The sequence below is a fragment of the Lampris incognitus genome, chromosome 9 (assembly GCF_029633865.1).
Source record: "Lampris incognitus isolate fLamInc1 chromosome 9, fLamInc1.hap2, whole genome shotgun sequence".
NCBI lineage: Eukaryota > Metazoa > Chordata > Actinopteri > Lampriformes > Lampridae > Lampris > Lampris incognitus.
Window position 1 is genome coordinate 24,830,647 of NC_079219.1, and position 27,000 is coordinate 24,857,646.

Genomic DNA, 27,000 nt, shown 5'->3' on the forward strand with positions numbered 1-27,000 from the left:
CACGTGTCCAAAATGTAAGACAATATTGAATACCTTGTATTGTAAAAACAAAAAAAACTTCAAGTGTCAGCTTAAAAATGTTTGAATTTCTTCAGTTTTGTATAAGTTGGAAAATAGGTTTTTCTTCTCCATATTCTATACTATTGTCTTATTTCCTATGTTATGTACTTGTTGTAGTGTCCATCTTTATATGAAATGAAAGCCACTTTATTTGACACTATTCTTACAATGAGTTGTTTTCTCACAATGAATTTGTTCTCTGCATTTAACCCATCCTATTGTATAGGAGCAGTGGGCAGCTGCAGCCCCCAGGGACCAACTCGAGTTCTTCTTTCCATTACCTAAGTCAGCGACACAGACAGGAGTATTAACCCTAACATGCATGTCTTTTTTGATGGTGGGAGGAAACCGGAGCACCCAGAGGAAACCTACTCAGACATGGGGAGAACATGCAAACTCCACACAGAAAGGACTTGGGATGGCCTGGGGTTCGAACCCAGGACCTTCTTGCAGTGAGGCAACAGCGCTAACCACTGGGCCACCATCCCGCCAGCTATATGTACCCACGTGAGATTTTAGGAGCAAAAAAAAAAAGAAAAGAAAAGAAAACAAACACAGGCATAGTACAAAAATTAAAGCTAAATGTACAAAGCAACATTTTTCACCTGTGACAGGAGAGTTGATGACTTGGCCCTCCGCAGATCGCCTGTGTTCTATCCCAGACACAGATGGACCCCTGCGTCCACTAAAGGGCTCATCATCAGAACTGCCTCCATCCAGTCCTGGTCTGAAACTTGGACGATTACTTTCTCCAACCTGTTCACACATATAGATACAATTAATGAAACCCAAACAGAAAATTAAAAACATGTTCCATGGCAAGATGGTGTACTTTTATATTTGTGAAAGGCCTGTTGATACCATGAGAATTTATCAGCACATTTGAGTTAATTATCAAGGGTGATGCATACAATGCATTTATTATCTCATCTACAGCTGATCTGAATTAATCACAGCTTATTATCTTTGCCATCAAAATGGGTCTTAACACTTGTTTACATGGGAAAAAACAAGTCAATATTTTTTCTATAAATTACTTCCAATGGGCAGATCTGATGGCTCAGTGGATTACTGTGCATACTAAGGTGGGGGGGGGACACTGTATACAATCAAATTTCAAAGTAACAATGTCAAATATTATAAACTCAAAGTTGCAAGACACTACATTTTTTAGAGAGTACAATTTTCTCTCTGTTCTCCCTGTTGCCATGTACAACATAAAAACATAAATTCTAAGCAATACCATCTCACCCCCCCCTACATTTTTTTGAACAACTAAGGACTGAAAAATAAATCATATAGGGACACTTAGCAAAAAGTTGTTTTCACCAGCTGTCTAGAGGTACTGGGCAGCAACAGCCTTGCTCTATTGCTGGTCCTCCTTGTGGCCTCCAACTCATCTTCTGTGTCCTCATCACTGGCAGGGCAAGAGTCCATGCCTGTAGCTGCCAGCCGCACATCAGGCATCTGAAAGTCCTCCTGAAATCAGAGAAACACAAGGTACAGTCAGAGCAAACTTACACATGCCTGAAAAGACGTAACTAAGAGGTTAGGTGGAAGGAAATGAATATCATCAATACTTATTTTAAATTTAGCTCTACACAAAATTCTCAAAACTGTGTGTGCATGTGGGTTTGTGTATGCTCAGTATAAACAGCCAAGTTAGTGGTCCCACCCCCATATATGGGGTATCATGGATGGATGGTCTTGGGTGGGGTCCCTGTATATGGGGCATCATGGATGGATGGTCTTGGGTGGGGTCCCAACCCCTGACACAAGTTCATATCTCTGGGCCCAAGGCCAAATAGCAAATCTAAATGGTAAGTGGGTATGCACTATCGAAGTGAACAAAGACACTTCAAGGTGGAAAAAGATTTTTCAAAGATGACCGAACTGATACCGTATCTTGGACATAAAACTTCCCCTGCCAGATGGGTAGGTATCAAAACAAACCAAGACACACTGAAGAAGACAGAAAATCCTGTAATAGAGGTTTACTTCTTGACCAAATCCCTAATGAACCACCAAAGCACAATATGAAGGTATATATGTTTATGTTCACCTGATCTTCAACATCCAGGAACTGGTATCGGTTCTTCTCTGGCTCTGTAGAACATGCGTTTGATGGGCTGTCAGGAGCTCCCTGAAGGCCCTAAACATCAATGTAATACATTGAGGACATAAATAGGACTAGCGCATAGTATAAAGTCAGCTTAGTGTTGACAATGAGAAGATGCTTACTGCTGCAGGAATCTCCTGGCCCTCCACTCTTCCTCTCTGCATGGCAGGAGGGACCAGCTTATTGAAGTACAGATCCAGTTCATCATCAGGCAGATTGTTCACATCAATGTCATCATCTGGTGATAAAACACAATGTCTATAGCAGGCATCCATACAATCGCTCAATCATCTTTTATCTACTCAATCATTACTCTCTCCATCACTGTAAAAAAAAATAGTCTGACCTTAAATGACATTACAATTTCTGAAAGAAAATAATGCAGGGGGGATGGTGTGTGTGTGTGTATATAGGAGTGTTGGGGGGGAGGCCAGTCATGTTAAGATGGGGGGGTAGAGCTATACCTGTGATGTCACTGCCCATGCTGTCCAAAGACATCAATTTCTCATTGGCCAGGAAGCTTGAGACACTGCCACTGAAACGGTCACTCTCAGCTTCCTCATTATCCGAAATGTTCTCAGCTTGGATGGGTAGGACCTTTCCAGGGTAGCCGCGAGATTGAATAGACAGATAAAGCGATAGCAGTTAAGAAACTGGATCCTAGTGTTATCCCTGTGATCCTCTGCAGTTTCATTGTAGTGAATGTTGAATTTAAACCAATAGTATAATCAGAAAATCCACTTAGGGATTTTATGGGTCAAGCCCAAACACAAGTCAGAGGCCCTCCTCTTTTTGATCCCCAACAAAAAAACAAAAAAAAAACAAAACAAAAAGCTCAAGAAGGCCCGTTTATATGAGCCTGAAATTATAGGGCCTACAATTCCCACTCAAGTATGTGCTTGAAAATAGTTAATAACTACTGGCTTAAAATTATTCACTCATGAGGATATAGTTAGTATTTGTTGCAAATATGCCATACATTCAAGGCAACTGGTAAATTTCTCCAAAGTCAGAAATATATCAATAATTTGCAATTTCAGGGTTATGAATAATTACAAAAGAGCTAATCAAAATTTAAAATACAACTGCGTATCTTTATCAATCTGAACAAGAAAAAAAAACACTTAAAATGGTACCTTTGCATCCATACGCTCTATTTGTGCACACTGGGCAAAGGTCAGCAGCCCCGTTGAGAGATCTGTCAAAGGAGACAAGAAAAGAAAAACATTAAAGTCATTCAATCGACTGGAAAATATCTGCACATAATTCTAACCAAATTCTTAATTCCAGTGAAAAATTCTGTTATTAGGGTAATGTTCAACTCATTGAGCTGCATATGGTACGGACTTCAGTATTAGCACCATGTTCTACATATAAAGCAACACAAAACCCAGAGTTCTTACCAGTTCCAAGTTCTGTTTGTCGCCCATTGAGGGAGCCAGAATTTGTGACAGGAAGGCATAACCTGGAGCTTTGGATTCTGGATTCGGTGTCATCCAGTTGAATCTTCACCAACATGTCTGAGAAATGATGAGCTGCAATGAAATCTTCTGCCTTGTCCCTGTGATAATGTTACAAAGATGTGAAATAATCAGGAGCACATATAATTAGAGAATATAGTGTGCGAAGCATGGGCCAAGTGTATAATCAGAATCATGTTATTGGCCATGTAGATACATGGAAATTGACTCCAGTTTCGTGGCTTTCTCGGTATACTTAACATAGAATAACACAACAATCTTCAGATAGCCAAAGGAGTTGAAACAAGTGCAACTGGACTTGGTATATACACTTAGTTTATACCAAGTCCAGTTGCACTTGATTCAACTCCTATGGATAACCATGACCTGGATGAATGACAATATTCAAAGAAATCTTCAGATATATACACAAGGCTTGACTTATACAGGCGAAATAAGAGATGACAAGGAGCAATAGTGCAGAGAATATATATATATAGTATATATATATAAACTTCGTTAGAAGAAACACTCAACGCTATGAAAAGTATTTGGATAGATAGATAATAAATCAAACTTATATAGCACTTTTCTAACACTCAAAGTCGCTTTACAATAAACAGCGGTGAAACAAGACAACAGATAAACATAAGAGCAAAAGTTACGTTTACTTTTACACTTGGGAAAGTAAATGAACTGAATTGTGTCAAGTTCACATTACATAAAATCATTTCGACACAAGTTAATTTACTTTTCCCAAGTGTAATCGGTTTCCTAATTTTTTTAAAAGTAAATTTAATTTTTAAGACTTTACAGTGTAGGCAAACTGCAGGGGGTGGAGCAGGGGGCCTGTGATTTCCTTCAGGTGGGCCAACACCAGTCTCTTGAAGGATTTCATGACCACAGACATTAGGGCAATGGGCCTGTAGTTATTCAATCCTGTGATACGGGGTTTCCTGGGGACCGGGATGTAGTGGAGCTCTTGAAGCAGGAGGGGACTTCACACAGCTGCAGTGATCTGTTGAAGATCAGTGTGAAAATGGGGGCTGGCTGGTCAGCAAAGACGTTAAAACAGGAGGTTGACACATCATCTAGTCCCGGTGCCTTCCTGATCTTCTGTCTCTGGAGGAGCTAGTGCACATCCTCAACGCAGATCCTGAATGCGGGTGGGGGGTTGATGGGGAGGGGAGAGGGGGTGCAGTTGGTTGTGCATTGTGGCCAGAGAGTTTGAGGGGTATGAAAGTTTGCTTTCCAAACCTGCAGTAAAACCCATTTAGGTCATCAGTCAGTTGATGGTTCCCTGCAGTGTGGGGGGACAGTCTCTTGTAGTTGGTAATGTCTTTCAAACCGCTACACACCAATGATGGGTCGTTGGCAGAAAACCTGTTTTTCAACTTTTCAGAGTAGCAACTTTTGGCCACTCTGTGAGTGCATTTCTAGCTTTGTTATACCAGAGCCTATCTCCACTCCTATAGGCTTCGTCTTTGGCCTGATGAAGCTGCCCGAGTTAAGCTGAGAACCAGGGCTTATTGTTATTAAAGGTCCAGAAGATTTTGGTGGGCACACGTCCTCACAAACATTGATACAAGATGTCACAGTGTCAGTAAGTTCGTCTAGGTCTGTAGATGCAGCCTCAAAAACACTCCAGTCAGTGCAGTCAAGGCAGGCCTGGAGCTCCAATTTTGACTCATTGGTCCATTTCCTCAGTTTTAACCACTGGCTTTGCAGATTTTAGTTTCTGCCTGTAGGTTGGGATATGATGAATCAGACAGTGATCCGAGAGGCCCAGGGCTGCACGGGGGACAGAGCGATAGGCGTCCTATTGTGTAGCAATGATCTAGTGTTTTTGTCTCTGGTGGGACATTTAACATGCTGGCTGTATTTTGGCAGTTCGTGGCTGAGGTTTGCTCTGTTAAAATCCCCAAGGATAATGAGTAGGGAGTCCGGATATTTGCGCTCCATGTTTGTAATTTAATCAGCCAGGTGTTTTAACATGGGCCTGTGGTGGGATATAGATACCGACCAGAATAAATTATGAAAATTCTCGCAGTCATTGCAAATTGTCTCCTATTGAGAACTGCATAATTTCTTCAACACTGTGACATCCGTACACCAACCGTCATTTATGTAGAAGCATATGCTGGCCACCCCCCCCCCCAATAGCTCCCTATCGCGGTCCACCTGGAGGAGCTGAAACTGCGGCAAATAAAGTGTACCATCTATGATATGCTCATTAAACTAGGTTTCAGTGAGACACAGGGTGGCAGATCTGGAAAAGTCCAAGAGTTTTTTTCTGTTTAGGAGTAGCAGTTCATCCATCTTGTTGGCCAGACAGTGGACATTCGCCAGGTGGATTGACGGGAGCATGGTTCTAAATCCCCGCTGTCCCAGTTTAATGAGCGCTTTGGCTCACTTCCCCCTTGGGTCTAGTCTGCACAGGGCTGTACCGATCAAAACCTCGGAAAGACTTTCGTTAAGATGTTCAATTAAAGACGGCAAAAATGTCTGTTCAGTTTGTCCAGTGGACAGTTGGAGACTTAAAACTTCTTCCCTGCTGTATGTGATCAGTGTGTGGGCGCTTGAAACTAAATAAATAAATAAAAACAGAAAAATTACACGAGAGTGCAGAACCGAGGCGACTGTCCATGGCGCCATCTTGATGCCAATAGTGACAATCCTGATGACAATAGTTTGCATTATATGAGTAATTATGCCCCATCAGCCAAAGGAATTCCTTTAGATAAATTTGAAATCTCATAGTAACTCAATATTCAGTACATCATTAAGTTAATGATATATGAAAATGAGATTAGCACAGCCCTTTCAGTATTATTGTCAGATTCTGCACAAGTGGGGAATATTGCTTGAAAGGAGTAACAAACCAGAGTTCACTTTACATGTGTCTTTTTTTTTTTAAGTCTAAGAATCTAGTTGATTATCTGCGAGTATGACTCACAGTAACCTAAATAGTTAATGTTATTGAATAGCAATGATAACAGAAACCAAAGATAAAGAGCAAAGGACAACCACCCATTGCTGGGAACAAGAATAAGATAAAGGGATAGCATTTTTTCAAAAGTACTTAATTGTATTCCAAGAGAACTCACAACCCACATTATCTACAAATAATGACACTTACATATCTTTAAAGCTGAGAGCAAGCTTGGCCTGTTCTCCGTTAGATGACTGAGAATTGGCCAGTGAAAGCTGCCCACCGTCCAGATACGATGCCTCCACAGAATCCCCTCTGCAAGAAAAAAAGGGCAAAAAAGGCAAAGGAAGCTATTTTCATATAGCAACTGGTTTCACATAGACTGCATAGCTGTGCACTGTTGTCTGTGCTAAATTCAGTCTGCTTCCCCAGGTCACTTGCTGACCTTAATCATGAGTGGGGAATTTCACAGAGCAGTTGTCTAAAGGGAAATTACACTATACTGTAAGAGGGTGAGGCAAACACACATGTATAAAATTTACATTTTTTCTCTTTATGCATGCTCAGTAATCCAGGTTAGAAAATCAAAGAATGTTGAATCAGTTCATCTGGACACAACGTTAATTGACAGAAACGTTTCATCGCTCATCTAAGTGACCTCTTCAGTCTACAAGCTTACAAACTGTAATTGCCAACATTCCCAAATGCTCTGTGAATAGTACACATGGCCATCGAAACTCTAGATAATGTCACATCTATTTGCATATGAAACTGATCGTTGGTTTCAGTCGTTATGCAACTGTATTGTTTATAACGGTGGGGATACCTGCAGTCAGTTTAGACTTAAGAGGTCATTTAGATGAGTGATGAAACGTTTCTGTCAATTAATGTTGTGTCCAGATGAACTGATTCAACTTTCTTTGATACATTTTTTTCTCAATTTTCTTGACATGTCATTATGTATCCCTGTCTCTTGATGTAAATGACATTCCTCTGGCTGCTGGTATGCAACGACTGGTTAAAACACCAACCTCTCATTAGAGGAAACATGAAAACTTTGGAGTGAGTATTGGTTCTTAAGCAAGCCAAGTTGCCTTTATGATGATTGACCGAGTAACACATAAGTGTGAGAGGTATTTCTACAACAACCAAAATCCCTCCAAACATGGTCCCACCTGTTCTCAGTCCCAGCTCTAATTTTAGCCTCTGTGGAGGCAGCCACTGGTAGCCCTGGGCCTGAGCCCAGCGTCAAATTCTCCAGGGTGGCACTGCCGTTGGTGGTGTTCAGAGAGCTGGCAAGGAAGCTGGGGAACGTCTCCTCCTCCAAGTTTAAAAAGCCGTCTGCCATGTTTGGGGACTGTAGGCTTTGACGCCAGGTAGCTAAAAGCTCAGTTCAGGTGAAGACGTTCATTTGAAAAGTCTGCGTAAAAGACGTGTGCGTTAGGAGAAGTCAATACTGTATCGCTATCCAACCGCGGGTGAATATATTTGCTTGATAAAATAACACCGACAGCTTTGTTGTGATATTTTGAGTTACCTTGCGTTTCAAGTTAGAAGAAAACTCACTTTCCTAAACTATTAGTCGAGGGATACCTACATTTTGCAATACTGGGGTACAAACCCTTACACAATAACAAAGTTAGCAATTTGCAAACCGTGACGGACATTTTAAAAGTAGAAGTAAGGTTGGCCGTGGCTGGCCTACAAACATGCTGATCACACTGCCAATTAGGCTAGCTGCTTGAACGCTAGCTAATGGCTAAACCCAATTGGGCTTGTCAAACTCGCTCGCAACCATAACAAAATTCTAATAATTCAAGTCATCTCACAAAAACTGCACATCAGGAAGAGATGAGTGATGCAATAAAACTGTTAAATACAGTTTAACTTGTTCCGTCTGAGTTGCTAGCATAAGCTATTTAATCGGGAAAATAAGTTTGCTCCAATTCAATACAAAAAGTGTTTGGGATTCAACTCACACTAATACAAGACCCAAGATGAGGCCGCCAGTTCACGATTCTTTAACGGCTCCAACTTCTCGATCTTCTTAAGTTGATGTAGGCCACGAGATATTTCGGTTACTTATTTTTCTTTTTTTTTGCCATATGAAGCAACCGGTTCCTTTACTGCAAGTAAAACATAGTTGAAAGATGCACCAGTGTTTTAATGAACCCAAGCGGAGTTCAGATAACTCACAGGAAGCCCGCGTAAGCGTCACTTCATGTGGGCGGAGTCATTTAAGATTTAAACTGAGATGATTGGACAAATAATTTAACGGTACGCGGTTGTAAACTGTCATTGGATCGCTGTGCTGTCGTTTTTTATGTCGTGACGCCTCGACAGATTTGAATACGCCTCATTGATCCAGCTGTCAGTTGACCAATGGCCGGACAGGACAGCTTTTCAACTTTCGGAAGCGTCAGATAATTGTTGCACAGTTGATCATAAATACCGGAAAACTTACATTAAACAGTGAAATACGTTTCTACACTGTTATGTGCTTATCAAGCAGCGGGGGGGGGGGGGGGGGAGAAACAGCGCTCTAACGTGAAAATAGATATGGAGTATAATGGTTCCTGTCCCAATGGACAGTTTGTTGTACCATCATGGGCTCTGATGAGCAGCTGCAAGATTGGCTTGGTTTGCAGACAGCTGTCCACTACACGGTATCGCCTTCTCACGCGTTCCAGATTGTAAATAATCAAGTATAAGGTCAGACGAGGGAGATTAAAATTGAATGTAATCCCCCTGGTAAAAAAGGTAATGTTCAAAGTCAAGCAGACTCAAAACAGTGTGAGAAGCAAAAACGTCAAACTTACACAAATACTGTACGCGCAATGCATATGTGGGCAATGATATCCGATGAGAATGTCCAGACCGGGCAATTAAGCCCCAAACTGTCAATTAAATTCAGAATTTATAAGTTATGTTCAAAGTGAATATTGGACAAGATCCGTGATGTAGTGATCTTAAATCACAAATCAATCATAAAAGGTGGGTAAACTATGATATTGAGTCAGTGATCATTATTTGGCAACCACCTACCAGTATGGACAATACTTTAAGAAAAGCATTATTTTTTTGTATCTTCTTTTTTGCAATACACTATTCTCTGTAAATTACATAGGTTTGATTCGAACTTAGTGCACACCATGATTTTTTTGTAATGAAGATGTCAGCCAACCACTGGATGACAGCATAAAAAATCTGAACAATTATTATGAATTATTGTTCATTTTGATGCATGAATTTAAGCAAGAGTGTAAGTGGGTTTCCTCCAGGTGCTACGGTTTCCTCCCACAGCCCATGACATGACATGTCCATGACAGTTCACAACGGTTAATCGACCATACTAAAGTTGTCCCTAGGTGTGAATGTGTGTTGGCCCTGTGATGGCCTAGCAACCTGTCCAGGGTGTCTCCCTGCCTGCTGCCCAGTGACTGCTGGGATAGGCTCCAGCATCCTGGCGACCCTGAGAGCAGAATAAGTGGTTTGGATAATGGATGGATGGATAAAGTGCAGTTAAAGCCAAAATCTAGAAACCTATCAAAACCAGACACAATTTCAACATGTGCCAGGATAATGTGACCAAACCCATTTCCATTAGATAAACCATAGTTGTGCCACTTAATTTCAGTTGGTTTTTCATCCATGCTGTGCTGCTAACACCACCTTAACTGGTGGTGCAGTGGCAGATATTTCCAGGCAGTGTGACATCAGTGGGCAGAAAGTCAGAGGTGCATGTCTACAGCCTCCTTTTACAGAAGTACATTCAATTTTCCCACCTCACAAGTTTACATTTGTCAAAAGTAGGTCTATGTAATGTGTGGAAACACGTTGACTCAGTGTATCACATTAACCTTAAAAAAACAACAACTGTGGTTTGGATCTAAGACAGGACTGTGTGATTCTGACTCATGTACTACATTTGTGTTAAACAACACGTATGCCACATAACTACTTAATCACAGGAAAAACATCCAAATGAGAATAACATCAGTTGAAATAACACTGTTATCATTTTATTAGGTAGGGTCAACTTCAAGCTTAACTTGACCATGATCATCTGTGTCATGACGAGTGAATGATAAACTAACAGGATACTCAAATCATACTGAAAATACATGCATTTATTCATCTTTAAAGGTTTGACTGCAGGCTTTCTCCCTTAACAGCCAAACAAGTTAAGGGACAATGTAAAATGGCAAAACTCATGTATCACAAAGCCATTTTTTCATAAAAGTTAGCTTCTGGATAACTCGAGTTTTTACCAGACGCTAAAGGGATAAGCATCTTTCTCTTGAGACAGTTAAACTGGTAATGTTGCAAAGCTGCTGGGAAATATAATACAAGATGGGAAAGCAGAAGAAATGTTTTCACCGTCATACATTCTCATAATAAATTCAATAAGAAGTTTATCAACATACCTTTATGGAACATATAGAATTGTGAATCTAAGCTGGCTGGCTCACTCACAGAATTTCCTCAAGTACCTTCTGCCACACCAACCGTGCACAATAAAGACAGCAATGTTATCGTTCTGCAATTATTTATGAGTGAAATAAGCTGAGAAAAACACGCTAATATGCTTGAGAAAAATGCATAAAAAAGAAAAATAGGAAACAAAAAAACAGGAAATGGAAATCTATATTAGAAAATGGAAAATGGATATTGTGACCTGGTCCAAAGATGACTGAAATTTAGAGAGAAACAGGATTACAAAAAAAAGGAAAAAGGAAAAAGAAAATAGTATGTGCCACAACCCCGAGGAATTTTAGTGGACAGTTACCCATCACTGTCCCTCAGTCTCGGGTAAGGGTAGCAGTGCTCTAGAGTACAGTCTGTGGAGAGGAGCCTGTTGCTGAGGCTGAGTGGGCTCAGCGTCACAGTGCTCTATGAGGGAAGAGGGAGGCAGCAGGTGACCATACCTGGACCCTGCTCTGGGCGGATCCAGGGGCGGAAAGAAATACCTGAGGCAACAACAGACGACAGGGTAGAAGACGAAGAACACAAACACGTAGACGTTGGATGAGGGTGGGAATACAAGAGAAAAACATACAAATGAAAAAGGAAAACCAGACATTTTAAAAAAAGGGGATAAGGTGAAAGGATGGGTGTATAGTCTATGAACAGAAAAATAAGTGTGGCAGACGCTTCATAAACAGAGCAGAAAAAAAGTCACACATGAGGGTTTCTTCTTAACAAAAAAAAAAGGAATGTGCTCAAAAACCATATCAGTTATCACCCCCAGGACAAGACATCTCTCTTATGGGGAGCCAAAACCATCCAGGCTGCAAGGAACAAGACAGTGCAGTTTTCATGCAAGAAGCCTTCAACCAGTAACCCAGGAGTATTCAGCTACGACGTCTGCGTCACAGTCTTGCCTTTCACATGCACTGACAGAAGAGCAAATGGTAGCTGCTGATGAAGTGAAGACGTTAGTAATATGCAGGATGCTGGCATGTCTTTGAAGAGGTCAGCTGCCGCAGGGGGGGGGCAAAGGGGGTTCTCTTGCCAATCCTGTGTGCGTGCAACAAGCAGTACAACACCACATTATTTCAATTAACCTTACGTCACACAGATCTTTACCCAGTAAACACAATGCAAGAAAACCTTTATAGAAAGTAATTTCAGATATATGTGCTTTTAAATATACTTTTTCCTTTAATAATAACTGTTGGTTGAAAAAGTAGACAATTTATCAGAAATAAATGCAAGTTTTTACTGAAACAAAATGCCACACAATGCCCAGTCTTGTTACCCAAGTTAGCAGAGATGCCTTGGCTTACCTTTAACCACAACAAAGCGGATGTGAGAGGCAGTGATGATTTTTGTTTTTTTTTAGTTGAGAGTTATTGATTTGAATATAAATACAGCCACATACCAATCAGGTCATTACAAAAAAAAGTAATAACGTCTTATCCAAGTAGCATTAATTTACATACATTTAAGAATGTGTCAATTAGATTAGCACATAAATGGTTGTGTCTACAAACTCGTGAATCTCTTTTTCAGTCTGCCAAACGTGAGTGGCTGTGTTCATAATCATAGCACACATGTTCATTGCATCCTTGTATATTATTAGAGTGGGTTAATAAGGTGCTGTACTAGCAGTCCTCCCACTCCGCAAAGAGTCTGGCAACAAATAGTCAAAGACATGTTCATAACAGCATTTATGATTGGCTGGCATATAAATTAATGTAGAACAGGGGGCAAAAGTTGATAAGAGTATCTGTGACTGCGTAAAACTTGTTTTTTCTTACTGGCGTAATCATCTGGTATTTCACATTAACATGTCAGAAGGAACATAGTATTATGAATAGTGAATATCTAATGAACATGTACAAAAATCCCTTACCTTGCAATTTTGTTCTGTATTCCAAAATAACTCAAGCTTTTGCAATGATAGTAAGATACTAAATTATACAAAGTTTTCTATTTAATGTATATTTTTTTCAAAAAGTTATTTGACTGACTATAAAATGGAATTCTAAAGCCACCTTTGTAAAAATGTGTTAACACTAATGAACAGGAATTCTAAAAACGGGGGACTTGGTCTCCACAGCCTTGTCTGTTGATGCCCTGTTTGCTGGAAGCCAGAAGCCAAGCTCTTTACATGAGTAAAGCCCAGTACAGTCAGTTTGGAACCAGTAGTTTGTCAGTGAGCGGTGGCACCAAATTCCAACCAGTGTGAGGCATTGTGAGTCGTCAGTTCTGCTGATTGGTTTGGGGCCGGGTACGTCGAGTGGTGTGAAGACGCACCACACCGCCTACCTTCCTGCTGATGTGCCATTTAGAGTGCTCAGAGAGGTCTGAATGGAGGAGCCCACCACAGTGCTCATGGCAGTGGGCTGACCAGATGACCCAGACAGGGGGCTGCCATCTCCCTTTAGGATTCCTGTGCATTTCCAGTTATCCATGTAATTTGCTGCAAAGAGATGAGGGTCAAAAGGTTAAATTCAACACCACCATATATACACCAAGTGCTGTAAATAGTAGGGATGCACTGATACTGATATCAGGCCAATGCCAGGCTAAAATGGAACATTTTATCAGAGATTTTACCCAAGACTAATATCCGATACCAAAAGCCTCAAGTAACATTTCATAAATAAGAGCAAATTGGTGTGATTTACTGCATTTTTGGCACATGGAAGCTTGTATTTCTTTTATGGTGGAAAAAAATCTAATTGTATCTCAATTATTTTGCCCACTAGCCCCAACCAATGGTCTAAATTTGCACTGTTCAGCAAAGGTAATGGATCAGATCAGTACCTGATATGGGCCAATGCTTGAAAATTCGTTCTCAGAATCGGCATCAGCAGTGAAAAAAGTGATATCCGTGCATCCCTAGTAGATAAACTGGGATAAACTACTCCAATCATCTTTCCTATATGCTCTTAGAACTAGAGTAAAATATTATGTAAGAATCCAGCTGAAAACAACCCCACCCATCTCATTATCTCATTTTCAGCTGCTTTTCCGGGGCCAGGTCGCAGTGGCAGCAAGCTAAGTAGGGCACTCCAGGCGTCCCTCTCCCCAGCAATGCCCTCCAGCTCCTGCTGGGGGATCCCAAGGCGTTCCCAGGCCAGATTGGACATGTGGTCCCTCCAGTGAGTTCTGGGTCTACCCCAGGGTCTCCTCCCAGTTGGCCGTGCCCAGTAAACCTCCAAAGGAAGGCGCCCAGGAGGCATCCTGATCAGATGCCCGAACAATCTCAACTGGCTCCTTTCGATGCAAAGGAGCAGCGGCTCTACTCCAAGCTCCCTCCAGATGTCCGAGCTCCTCACCCTATCTCTAAGGCTGAGCCCAGACACCTAGGGAGGAAACTCATTTCAGCCGCTTGTATCCGCGATCTCACCCTTTCGGTCACTACCCAAAGCTCATGACCATAGGTGAGGATTGGAACGAAGATTGACTGGTAAATTGAGAGCTTTGCCTTCCGGCTCGGCTCCTTCTTCGCCACCAACGGTCCGGTACAACATCCGCATTACTGTTAATGCTGCACCAATCCGCCTGTCAATCTCCCCCTCCATCCTACCCTCACTCGTGAACAAGACCCCGAGATACTTGAACTCCTTCACTTGAGGCAACAACTCATCCCCAACCCAGAGGAAGCAATCCACCATTTTCCGGTAGAGAAGCATGGCCTCAGACTTGGAGGTGCTGACTCTCATCCCAGCCATTTCACACTCAGCTGCAAACTGCCCCAGTGCACGCTGGAGGTCGCGTTCTGATGAAGCCAACAAAACCACATCATCTGCGAAGAGCAGAGATTCAATTCTGAGGTTCCCAAAACGGACACACTCCTCACCTTGGCTGCGCCTTGAGATCCTGTCCATGAATATCACAAACAGAATCGGAGACAAGAGACAACCCTGGCGGAGTCCGACACCAAATGAAAATGTGTTTGACTTTGTGCCAAGAATGCGGACACAGCTCTCACTTTGGTTATACAAGGACCGGATGGCCTGTAGCAACTGCCCCGGTACTCCATACTCCCGCAGAACTCCTCACAGGGTGCCCCGGAGTTACATGGTTGTAAGCCTTCTCCAAGTCCACAAAACACATGTAGACTGGCTGGTCAAACTCCCATGCCCCCCTCAGCACTTCCGCAAGGGTAAAGAGTTGGTCTGTTTTTCCACGGCCAGGACGGAATCCGCATTGTTCCTCCTGGATCTGAGGTTCGACAATCGGTCGGAGCCTCCTTTCGAGCACCCTAGAGTAGACTTTCCCAGGGAGGCTGAGCAATGTGATGCCCCGATAATTGGAGGGCACCCTCCGGTCCCCCTTTTTAATATGAGAACCACCACCCCAGTCTGCCAGACAGGTACTGTCCCCGACCTCCATGCAACACTGAAGAGGCGTGTCAACCAAGACAATCCAACAACATCCAGAGCCTTCAGCATCTCAGGGCGAATCTCACAACCCCACCCATAATTTTTAATTCCTCTTCACAGTAAAATGAGTAAGCAGCCACCATCACCAGCTGTCCAGAAAATCACCAGCTGTCCAGAAAATCCCCACCTTTCCAGAGACGCACGCAGCCATCGTCCCCAGATGAGGCCAATAGAGTGCTGGTGATGTTCCAGCTCACACGCCACACCTGGGAGTTATGGTTGTCAAACTGAGCCACAATCTGCACCTCAAATTTGGTAGGTCCTGTAGAGGTGGCATCCTTTCTATCAATTGGATTCAGAATACAGAAGACAACTTTTTATTTAAGTATATTACAGGCCATGTCTATGCAGTTTCAATTTTTGGGATTTTTTTTACATTTCTAATGATAAGTGACTACAGACTAAAGTATGATATAGATATAGATAAGATACACATGGATTTAATGATAAATGCAAGTTTCCAGCGATTAAACCAATCTTCACTAGATGTGTTCATCAAACTCTTTTTGAGTCCTCCAGCCAAAACAGACTGATAAAAATGTAATGTAGAGAATGTTTATTTAAACACATGTACAAAGCTACCTCATAGGCACCAGCTTGAAGATTCTGACATCTTTGGTTGCAATGGCAAGTACATGGAAGGATCTTCCAAGGTTTGGAGCAAAGGCGATGTCATGTACCGCATCCGTGACAGTCATCAATGTCTCTGCCTTAGCATATTTCCTTTTCAATACATTTGAGGGAAAAAGTTAATAAAAACCATCTCTCAATTGAAGGTCTGGATACATTTTAATTGTCGCTTACTTTGATAAAGGTTTTGTGATTTACATGTATGAACAAAACTGACCTTGTATTCTCATTGTACTCATAGATCTGAACCTTTCCACCATACATCACATTGCTGTCATCACTCCCTACTGCAATCATGGGTGGGTGCGCTCGAGAGCTGGGTAGAAGTTCAACAATACAAGATTTAATTCCTATATCCATTTCAGATTATGTTTACTATCAGGCATGTGAGTGATCAAATTTGCTCCCAGGGAGTAAAACTTGAGTAATTGGAGGCTTGCATATGCTCCAAACCCCTAATTCACAAATCTTTAAATGCATACTTTTAATACACAGTATAAGCATGGCCTAACCTGGAGGGGTTCCAAGAAATGCAGCTACAGCTGAGCTTGCAGGAGATCTCGTGCTGTAGAGACCACTGGCTCAAGTTCATCACATCTGGAGCCTCGTAGATTCTCACCACCCCATCCGCAGAGCAAGTGGTCAACATTAGACCCATGTGTTTAGGGGCAAACTTCACATCGGTCACTGATGTTCTACTGTCCACTAAAGTAGTCCTCTTTATCTATGATTAGATGATATAAAATACCAAAATCAGATTAATAAATACAGGTGAAACAGTACTAGATCATGCTTCCATTGAAAAATGGAAAAGATTTGTAAAAATGGTTAATATGTAGAATTCGGTAACAGCTTTAATGGATGCAGGAGACGTTGGCTTCACACAGTGTGATTTATGCACCTTTACTCACAGTCTGCTTGAAAACATGCAATAGTTCAACTAACCCAATGGCTCTGTCCTCTCTGTTTATCATTGGACTCCCCTACGATCTCTTCCCATACGGCAGCCGTCCTGTCAAAGGAGCAGGAAGCCAGCACCTGCCCAAACTCCGGATGTGCCCATGTCACTCGCCACACAGACCCACTGTGTGTCTGATTCGAAGAGAAAAGGGCATTTGTCAAATCAACAAACCTTCACACCAAAGTAAATAAATTTGCTGGCCCATCAGAGAAAGGCAGAGAAGTAATCAATGTAGACGTGACATGCTTCTACACACATTACCATAATTTACATGTGGAAGCTTTTCCTTTTGTACACAAGTGAGTAACAGAAGGTGATTTACCTTCCAGCTTGCTGTGCAGTGCCATTCCCCATTTTCACTCTTGTCCCACACCTGAGGAACAAGTGGAACAGTTAAAGTGTGACTGTCACCCAATTGTCAGGGTTCCCACATCAAACAGACATTTCAGCATGTAAAGCACTATCAATTTATCGGCCCTAATTAGCTTCTTGCCCATCTTATCATAACTGAGGTTATGTTAGTTTTCTTTTGGACATTCGTTTGATATTCCACCAATCGGTCTATTAAACATTCTAACCATCTGACTTTATGATGTCAAATATGTTATAAAAGATGCTGATTTATACTCCTCAATGCACTACAGAGCTTAGTTTGGGGACATGTTTCATTGATGTAATATGTATTTTCCAGGTTTGCAAATGTGTAAATACCTATGTAACTATCTGACCACCACCCTCAATACTGTCAAACGTGGTCTGAAAAGCAGTGGTTAGCATGGTCGCCTCACAGCAAGAAGGTCCTGGGTTCGAGCCCCAGGATAGTCCAACCTTGGGGGTCGTCCCGGGTCATCCTGTGTTGAGTTTGCATGTTCTCTTCGTGTCTGCGTGGGTTTCCTCCGGTTTCCTCCCACAGTCCAAAGACATGTAGGTCAGGTGAACTGGCCATACTAAATTGTCCCTAGGTGTGAATGTGTGTGTGTGTCACTCTGTGATGGACTGGTGGCGTGTCCAGGGTGTCCCCCCCGCCTGCCACCCAATGACTGCAGGGATAGGCTCCAGTATCCCTGCAACCTTGAGAGCATGACAAGCAGCTTGGATAATGGATGGATGGATATATAATCTTTTTTTCATGCCATACCAGATCTTAATGCATTTAAAATTATCATCACCTCACCTAGGTCGTCTGTCAGGACGCCCCCATAATAGGGTTTCAGTTGCACATGTTTGTTTAAAGCATGGGGCGCTACTCCAAACGCAGTTCTATGGTTCTCCGCTAACTGGAGATTTTGTGCCTTTCCATTGTCAAGATGCACTGATCATCTGCAAAGCCATGATGTCCCCCGGTCCATAACATCAATCTTTCAATGAATGCACCTAAGCCACTGCTACCCATAGGAATAGCAGGATTTATTATCAAGGTTTACTCCTCTAGATTTGTTGTGTTCTGCTCTATTGTCTCCTGACAACATTAACAGGATTACCACGAGGAGGGTGTGGCTCTTCACCATGACGGATGGCCATTCATCATGGATAGGCTATATTTTGCACTTCACATGACGCTGGGGTGTATGGACACCAGTCTAGAATGCCATGAAAGACCATCCAGGAAAGGTACTACTCCTATACATAACCCCTTAACCCCAACCCCTTTACCTCAAACTAAATTATAAATTAGATTAAAATTATACATTTATAAATCTATTAAACTGCCTCACCATTATATGAAATGATGAGAAACAAAGTGTAAAGTACACAAAGGAACGTACTGCACATAACACAACGCTTGTTTTAGGCAAATTACCTTTGAGTCTTTTTATCTTCACTTATTCATACCTTTAATTCTATCAAACTAAGGTACAATCTGAGCCAATCTTGCCAAAACATACTGCACAAAGATGACTATTCTGTACATACAAGGCTTGTTTTAGGCAAAGCTGTGAGCTACATATATAAAATATGTCCTGTGGTATGTATGAAAATTTAACATTGTAGCGACCTAAGGAGGCAGTCAGTCTGACCGTCAGCCGTTCTGCGCTCATGTTCAAATCAAATCAAATCAATTTTATTTGTATAGCCCAATATCACAAATTACAAATTTGCCTCAGTGGGCTTAACAGCAACACAACATCCTGTCCTTAGACCCTCTCATCGGATAAGGAACAACTCCCTAAAAAAACATTTTAACAGGGAGAAAAAATAGGAAGAAACCTCAGGGAGAGCAAGAGGAGGGATCTCTCTCCCAAGACGGACAGTGTGCAATGGATGTTGTGTTCACGCAATGTACATAATACAACATTGAAAGAGGATAACAGAATTATAATGGACATAAAATTTATGAAGAACATGATGCATAGGATGCCAAGCAGTGTCCACATGCCAACAGAACAGTCCAGGACCCAAGCCATGCATGTTCTTCTCTATCATCCATTCTTCCACACAAGCTCACCTCATTAGGTTTTCCAGACCACGTTTGACAGCAATAAGGGTGGTAGTCAGTTAGTTACATAGGTATTTACACATTTGCAAGCCTGGAAAATACAAATTACGTCAGTGGATTATATATCCCCCAAACCAAGCTTTGTGGTGCATGAAGAGTATAAATCAGCATCTTTTCTAACATATTTGACAAACGGTTAGAGCGTTTAATCAACTGATTGGTTGAATATCAAACGAATATCCAAAAGAAAACTAACTTTAACGCTGCCTTATTATAGCAGAATGATATTGTGCTGGCAGCATATCAAACAAAATTACAACAATGGGCTTTCTCGTCGGTGACCCTTCTGTTGCACTTACATCACTTGCAATGAAAAACTTTGAGAAAATTTTAAAAGATGAAGTTGTCTCCCTAGTTGATGGCAAACTAGACCCGAGGATGCAAAACTCTTTATACTTGACAAAGTATATAAGCACCTGGAAAACCCCAATTCTCATGTGAGACTTTTATTTGCTGACTTCTCTTTGGCTTTTAACAAGATGCAACCTCACATTTTGATCGAGTGGCTTGCTTCTTATTTCAATTTACCTGATCAGCTTTTAATGTTACTTTTAAACCTTTTAACAGACAGAACCCAGCAGGTTTTAGTTAATGGAGTCATGACCAACGTCCAGGTCTCAAACAGGGGCTCACCGCAGGGTTGCGTTCTTTCCCCCCTGCTTTTTATTTTGTATACAGACAGCTGTAGGTCTTCTAAAGAGGGTAGCTCCCTGGTGAAATTATCTGACGATACCGCACTTTTGTCTCTTCTTCAGGGCTCGGAGTCAGATCACAGTTGTGCCCTACCTGCCTTTATTGATTGGTGCGATGATAACTTCCTTGACCTTACTGTGTCAAAAACTAAGGAACTTATTATTGATCTTAGGAAGAACAGTGATATAACCAAAGCTAGCACTATACATGGCGAGGATGTTCTAATTGTTGACACTTAAGTACTTGTGAAACGTGTTCCGACTCCCAACTCAAGTTCGATGTGAACAGATTTAATTGTCAAGCGTGGACAACAAAGAATTCACTTAATGCAGAAACTTAACTCCTTTAATGTCTGTAACCCCATTTTATGTATTTTTTACCAGTCATTTATTGAAAGTCTTTTAACATTTTCCTCTATTTGTTGGTTTAACGGGTTGACTGTAAAGGACAGAGATAGACTAAACAGTATCATTAAGGTCTGCTCCAAAATAATCGGAGTCCAGCAGAGAGACTCGTGCTCTCTCTGAGAGAAACGTGTGGTCCAGAATGCAAAAGGAATTGTTAGCCAATCTGACCACGTCCTGTCCAGTGATATCACTTTTATGCCCCCAGGCCGGCGCTACAAAGTGTCCCCTAGGAAAAGGAATCGCTATTCTCGGTCCTTCATTCCATCTGCTATCAGGCTATTAAATGCTGAGATTAGACTGTTTTAAACCACAATAGTTGGTTTATACCTTGTCTGTTTTTCGCATGGCTTGTGGGCCTGTGCGTTCACTGACTGTAGCGGGGGAATGTGGTGTGCAATGCATCTTGGAATGTTTCATTTGTTTATTTATTGTTCTATTCTTTTGACTTATATGGATTTTTGCCCTTCGCCTGGTCCTCGTGTGAGTCTGCATGCAGGGCCACATGAGGGTGGCAGTGTGCATCTCTTGCCCATATACTGATCTGTTGTCTCTGACATGGTGATGATTGCCGCTTGTCTGTAGGTTTCTGTATGTCTGGGTGGACTGTGGGAACTGAATTGCCCTTCTGGCATAAATAAAGTTGTCTGAATATACTTTCAATGAGTTCTGCAAGCTGTCTACGCAGCTTGGCTATGGTTAGCCTAGCCTGTCTGATGTAGGGAGCATGGCTAACTACTCAACAACGCTTTAACTGGGAAATGCTCCGGCGCCGCTAAGTGCTAAAAAGCGCATAGTTGTCATCTGATACAAAACGTTCATCAGAAAAACCAAACAGCTCAAAAAGCTAATGCCACGACTGACGTTAACGTCGCAAATTAATGTTACGGCTAAAGCTAACATTAGCAAACAGGATTCGTCTGAATGGATTTACCTTCACGCTTTGATCACTTGAGCAAGTTGCCATTCTCCGGCCGTGAAAATCATATGACACATCGTGGATCAAATCTTTATGATCCGCTGCAATGCTACGAGCCACAAACATTATTAGTGCTGCAAGAAGCTCGTCAAAATAGCAAAAACACTAGCCCCACCCCAGGCGGGCGCTTGATATGTCTTCTTCTTCTTTGGCGTCTCTTCTTCTTCTTCTTCTTCTTCTTCTTCTTCTTCTTCTTCTTCTTCGTCTTCTTCGTCTTCGTCTTCTTCGTCTTCTTCCTCTCTCGGTTTACTGGCGGATCGCAACAACTTTACGCTGCACACCGCCTCTACTCTACAAGAGAGTGCAACAATCATGTCATTTTACCCTATTTCTTAAATTCTACCCATCAACCTTGTGTCACTTAAGAAAGTAAATAGTGCCTTCCTTGTGATTTTAATCCCCTCGCCTGCTCTTTCTGTTCCCAGTATCCCCACCAGACTCCACCCCCATCCCACCTCTCGGACTTTATCCTGTAACCTTTCTATTTCCACTACATACATGTTACAATGCAATATTACGTTTTCTTTAACTCCACAGTTCTCACTTATCACTGTCCCTTTTCCCCATCATATAAACAAAGTACAATTTAATCCTGAGTGTTCCAATCTTAGGCTTGTTATTATGATTTCCTCCCTTCTGTTCCTTTCTTCATAATTCTGACAGATTTTTGTATTTTGTAATACCCCCTTCCTTACTGGTCTTCCTCCCACCTTTTCTGCCATATCTCAATTCCTTTCCTCTTAATCACTGCTTTTCCTTCTCCTTTTCCAAGTGGAACTGATATTGTTATTTCTTTTTGCAATGCCGTTTTTGCTAGTTTATCTGCACGCTCATTCCCTTTCAGTCCCTCATGTGCTGGTATCCAACAGAATTGTACATCTATACCACCTCTGTGTAGTCTTAGCAAATGATGGTATATTTCAATGATTAAATCTTCTCCGACAGTTTTTGTTGACTGCAGGGATTAAAGCAACAACAACAAAAACTACTACTACTACTACTACTACTAGTACTACTTTTGGCTGCTCCTGTTAGGGGTCACCACAGTGGATCATCCGTTTCCATTTCTTCCTGTCTTGTGCATCTTCCTCTGTCACAAGAGCCACCTGCATGTCTTCCCTCACCACATCTATAAACCTCCTCTTTGGCCTTCCTCTTTTCCTCTTCCCTGGCAGCTCCATATTCAGCATCCTTTCCCCAATATACCCAGCATCTCTCCTCCACACATGTCCAAGCCATATCAATCTTGCCTCTCTTGCTTTGTCTCCAAACCGTCTAACTTGAGCAGTCCCTCTAATATAATTGTTCCTAATCCTGTCCTCCTTTGTCACTCCGAGTGAAAATCTTAGCATCTTCAACTCTGCCACCTCCAGCTCCGCAGTGCCACTGTTTCCAAACCATATAACAGCTGATCTCACAACCATCTTGTAAGCCTTTCCTTTAACTCTTGCTGGTACCCTTCTGTCGCAAATCACTCCTGACACTCTTCTCCACCCACTCCACCCTGCCTGCACTCTCTTCTTCACCTCTCTCCTGCACTCCCTATTACTTTGGACAGTTGACCCCAAGTATTTAAACTCATATGCCTTTGTCACCTCCACTCCTTGCATCCTGACCATTCCACTGTCCTCCCTCTCATTCACGCATAGGTATTCCGTCTTGCTCCTACCGACTTTCATTCCTCTTCTCTCCAGTGCATACCTCCAGCTCTCCAGGCTCTCCTCAACCTGCACCCTGCTCTCGCTACAGATCACAATGTCATCCGCGAACATCATCGTCCATGGAGACTCCTGCCTGATCTTGTCCGTCAACCTGTCCATCACCACTGCAAATGAGAAAGGGCTCAGAGCTGATCCTTGATGTAATCCCACCTCCACCTTGAACCCATCTGTCATTCCAACCACACACCTCACCATTGTCACACTTCCCTCATACATATCCTGCACCACTCCGACATACTTCTCTGCAACTCCTGACTTCCTCATACAATACCACACCTCCTCTCTCGGCACCCTGTCGTATGCTTTCTCTAAATCTACAAAGACACAATGTAACTCCTGGTCTTCTCTATACTTCTCGATCAACATTCTTAAAGCAAACATCACATCTGTGGTGCTCTTTCGTGGCATGAAACCATACTGCTGATCACTAATCGTCACCTCTCCTCTTAACCTAGCTTCTATTACTCTTTCCCATATCTTCATGCTGTGGCTGATCAACTTTATACTTCTGTAGTTGCTACAGTTCTGCAAATCGCCCTTGTTCTTGAAAATCGGTACCGGTATGCTTCTTATCCACTCCTCAGGCATCCTCTCACTTTCCAAGATTGTGTTAAACAATCTAGTTAAAAACCCCACTGCCACCTCTCCTAAACATCCCCATGCCTCCACAGGTATGTCATCAGGACCAACTGCCTTTCAACTCTTCATCCTCTTCATAGCTACCCTCACTTCCTCCTTGCTAATCCACTGCACTTCCTGATTCACTATCCCTACATCATCCAACCTTCTCTCTCTCTCATTTTTTTCATTCATCAGCCCCTCAAAGTACTCCTTCCACTTTCTCAGCACACTGTCCTCGCTTGTCAGCACATTTCCATCTCTATCCTTGATCGCCCTAACTTGCTGCACATCCTTCGCAGCTCGGCCCCTCTGTCTAGCCAATTGGTACAAGTCCTTTTCTCCTTCCTTAGTGTCTAACCTGTCATACAACTCACCATATGCCTTTTCCTTTGCCTTTGCCACCTCTCTCTTCGCTTTATGCTGCGTCTCCTTGTACTCCTATCTACTTTCTTCATCTCTCTGACTATCCCACTTCTTCTTTGCCAACCTCTTCCTCTGTATAATTTGCTGTACTTCCTCATTCCACCACCAAGTCTCCTTGTCTTCCTTCCTCTGTCCTGATGACACACCAAGTATTTTCCTAGTTTCCTAAAAAAAACAACAAAAAAAAACCTTTTGACTGAAATATTTTTCATTAAGATTACCATATGTAAAATTATGAGATTTCAGCACCACTCGACACATAACCATTGTTGTTGTTCTCTAATACACCCATCAAGTTTAAATAAACCATTGCTGCGGTTCTTTAATGCAGCCATCAAGTTTAAATACTCAAGACCAATAGTGTTTTAAGGGAAGAAGATGCTTTTGAATAGCTTGTTGCCAGTTGGATTTTTTGTCATTTTGAAATTAAACTGATTCTTTTTTGCAAAACTAGTCTCAGTTTTTACTCTTTCAGATAATCAACCATCTACATTAACAAAACAAAACAATGAATGAAAAAATGAGAACTTTTTATAACTCAATTTACCAGTCCATTGTTGTGCTAGCAGACACTGCCTCTTAGTGGTATAACTGGAAACAAACAACTATTGAAAAGTAGTAACCTAAAGACAGAAATTGTGAGCAAAAATAAATTTTATTGAAACATCAAACAGCACCACCATTAAAACAACAAGTGCAATAAAGTGTGCATCAAACAAACAGCACAAACAATAAATAAAATAACACTAAGTGCAATCACATTTTCATTTTTTTTCCCCTGCCCTTTCTGGGCAGCGAATCCAAATGCCTGAAGCTTGGCTACCCGTTTGAGGTTTTTCTTGTGGTGACTAGCTACATCAGCAGGGGTTCTGACTCCAGGAGTGGAGAAGGAGGAGCAGGCTGTGGCAGCAGTTGCTCTGACTCCAGGAGTGGAGGAGGAGGAGGCTGTAGCACCAGTTGCTCTGATTCCAAGGTGTGGAGGAGGAGGAGAAGGCTGTAGCAGCAGTTGCTCTGACTCCAGGAGTGGAGGAGGAGGAGAAGGCTGAAGCAGTAGTTGCTCTGACTCCAGGAGTGGCAGAGGAGGCTGTAACAGCAGTGGCTCTGGCTCCAGGAGTGGAGAAGGAGAAAGAGGAGGCTCTAGCAGCAGCAGAAAAGATGGAACCTTTCCTTACTTTGCTTATCCTAACTGCTAAGAGGACCCTCACAGCTTCCCTCAGTTTCCTTTCCTTTTTGCTTGTCAATCTCCTACTTCTTCTTCAGTTGGTTCTGGTATCGCTCATAAGAGAACATACATGAACTCCTCAATGCAGGGCTAATTTCCATTTTGGAGGCTGTTTTCCCTGTTGCCTTCCTGTGGGACTTGATGATGACTAAGCCTTCATAGGTTTCAATGTTCAGTCTGGTGCTGTCATTCTCAATGATGTCCTCCATGTGGTTAAATGATCCTTCAATAAGATGGCCAGTGAACACTGACAGAAGAGTCTTTCCCAACTTCCCCAAGATAAAGAATCTCATCCCTCCTTTGGGTGTCTTGCAGGAAAAGATCTTACTCTACCAGTCAACATCGATTCGTACAGTATTCTCCTCAAAGCATCTGGCCTGTGCTCCTAGATCTGAGTCAGTCTGGTAGGCTCGGTCAACTGGATGACCCAGCTCCTCAGATTTCACAACATTTGGCAAGGCTTTGGCTAAGGTGTTGAATGCCCCTTGGACTGATTCCTGGAGAACCAGTGACGGTGCCAGCGCAGACAAAGAGGTGATGATGTCATTCTTGAGGGGAAGATTTTTCAGGAGGAATGTTGCTGTCTTGATGTAGCTTTCCCTAAGAGAAGTGTAGACCTTCTGCACCCAGGGCTTCTTCTCCACTCTAGCCTTGTTCAAGGCAAAGAAGCTGTGTCTCCCCACAGACAGCCTTTTGTCAGGGTACTGCAGCTCTCTCTTCTGGACATCAAGCTCTAGCAAGTCATTCACCCTCATGGAGATGGCTTCAGGCTTCATGAATTTGGAGAGGAGTTCCCTGACCAGTAGCATCATCTCAGCATGCAGCACGTGGAGCATAGGCTTCTCATTGTGCAGCTTCTTCAGGAACACCTGGAATGTTGGAAGCACACCTGAAAATCACATTAGAACCTGATTAGAACAGTAGATGAATATGTTCAACCATACATTCCTGATCACAGCAGCCCACTACTTTCCTTTCTCATGCTTTATTACAATATTAACAAAGTCAGTTGCAAATAGGGTCTTCAAAATAAACACAACAACACTGAATGCAGTGGCATGAAAATAAGTATTTTACCCCTTTCCTGCTTTGATAACGGAAAAGTTCTAGATGTGTAGATGGTTATGACAAAGTTCCTGAGTAAACCAACACTTCATTACATTAAAATAATATTTCAATAATTTCTTGAAAAAGTGATAAAATATCTACTACATATACATCAATCATATTGATTTAATATCTCGCATTGGCTTTAGGAGTGATAATTAAAAAATACAGATTATTTGGTATCCATCTTTCATTCATTCAGAGACCCTAGTAGGTTTTTGAGCATGAACTACTAAATCATTTCAACTAGGCACAGGACTTTGACTAAACC

At 42.1% G+C, this 27,000-nt stretch overlaps 2 protein-coding genes across 2 annotated transcripts in view; both read right to left on the bottom strand.

Moving 5' to 3' along the window:
- The window catches only part of cep192 (centrosomal protein 192), a 90,935-nt gene extending 82,325 nt beyond the window's left edge, over positions 1-8,610 (bottom strand). Inside the window, exons 1-10 of the mRNA XM_056286954.1 lie at positions 8,551-8,610; positions 7,747-7,991; positions 6,779-6,886; positions 3,583-3,740; positions 3,316-3,377; positions 2,644-2,776; positions 2,302-2,417; positions 2,123-2,212; positions 1,390-1,539; positions 666-816 (exon numbers count right to left, since the gene is read on the bottom strand). Of these exons, the coding sequence (XP_056142929.1) occupies positions 666-816; positions 1,390-1,539; positions 2,123-2,212; positions 2,302-2,417; positions 2,644-2,776; positions 3,316-3,377; positions 3,583-3,740; positions 6,779-6,886; positions 7,747-7,919 (1,141 nt within the window). The 5' untranslated portion in view covers positions 7,920-7,991; positions 8,551-8,610. The remainder of the gene's footprint in view (positions 1-665; positions 817-1,389; positions 1,540-2,122; positions 2,213-2,301; positions 2,418-2,643; positions 2,777-3,315; positions 3,378-3,582; positions 3,741-6,778; positions 6,887-7,746; positions 7,992-8,550) is intronic.
- A 1,980-nt stretch (positions 8,611-10,590) lies between these two features.
- Positions 10,591-21,779, bottom strand: seh1l (SEH1-like (S. cerevisiae)). The gene is made up of 9 exons (XM_056286300.1): positions 21,591-21,779; positions 17,385-17,435; positions 17,047-17,193; positions 16,614-16,825; positions 16,319-16,417; positions 16,054-16,194; positions 15,599-15,753; positions 13,346-13,499; positions 10,591-11,541 (listed from the first exon to the last, which is right to left on the bottom strand). Exons 1-9 carry the CDS (start codon positions 21,699-21,701, stop codon positions 11,364-11,366), a joined length of 1,248 nt encoding a protein of 415 aa, XP_056142275.1. The 5' UTR covers positions 21,702-21,779; the 3' UTR covers positions 10,591-11,363.
- Between the last annotated feature and the right edge of the window lie 5,221 nt (positions 21,780-27,000).

What these genes read in the sequence shown, in the direction of transcription:
- seh1l (XM_056286300.1), bottom strand. Translation starts at nt 21,701, where the DNA reads ATGTTTGTGGCTCGTAGCATTGCAGCGGATCATAAAGATTTGATCCAC. An exon ending in ACTGCACAGCAAGCTGGAAG is followed by an intron (nt 17,194 to 17,384) that starts GTAAATCACCTT and finishes TCTTCGAATCAG; the next exon opens with ACACACAGTGGGTCTGTGTG. An exon ending in AATGGCACATCAGCAGGAAG is followed by an intron (nt 11,542 to 13,345) that starts GTAGGCGGTGTG and finishes TTGTTGCCTCAG; the next exon opens with GTATTTCTTTCCGCCCCTGG.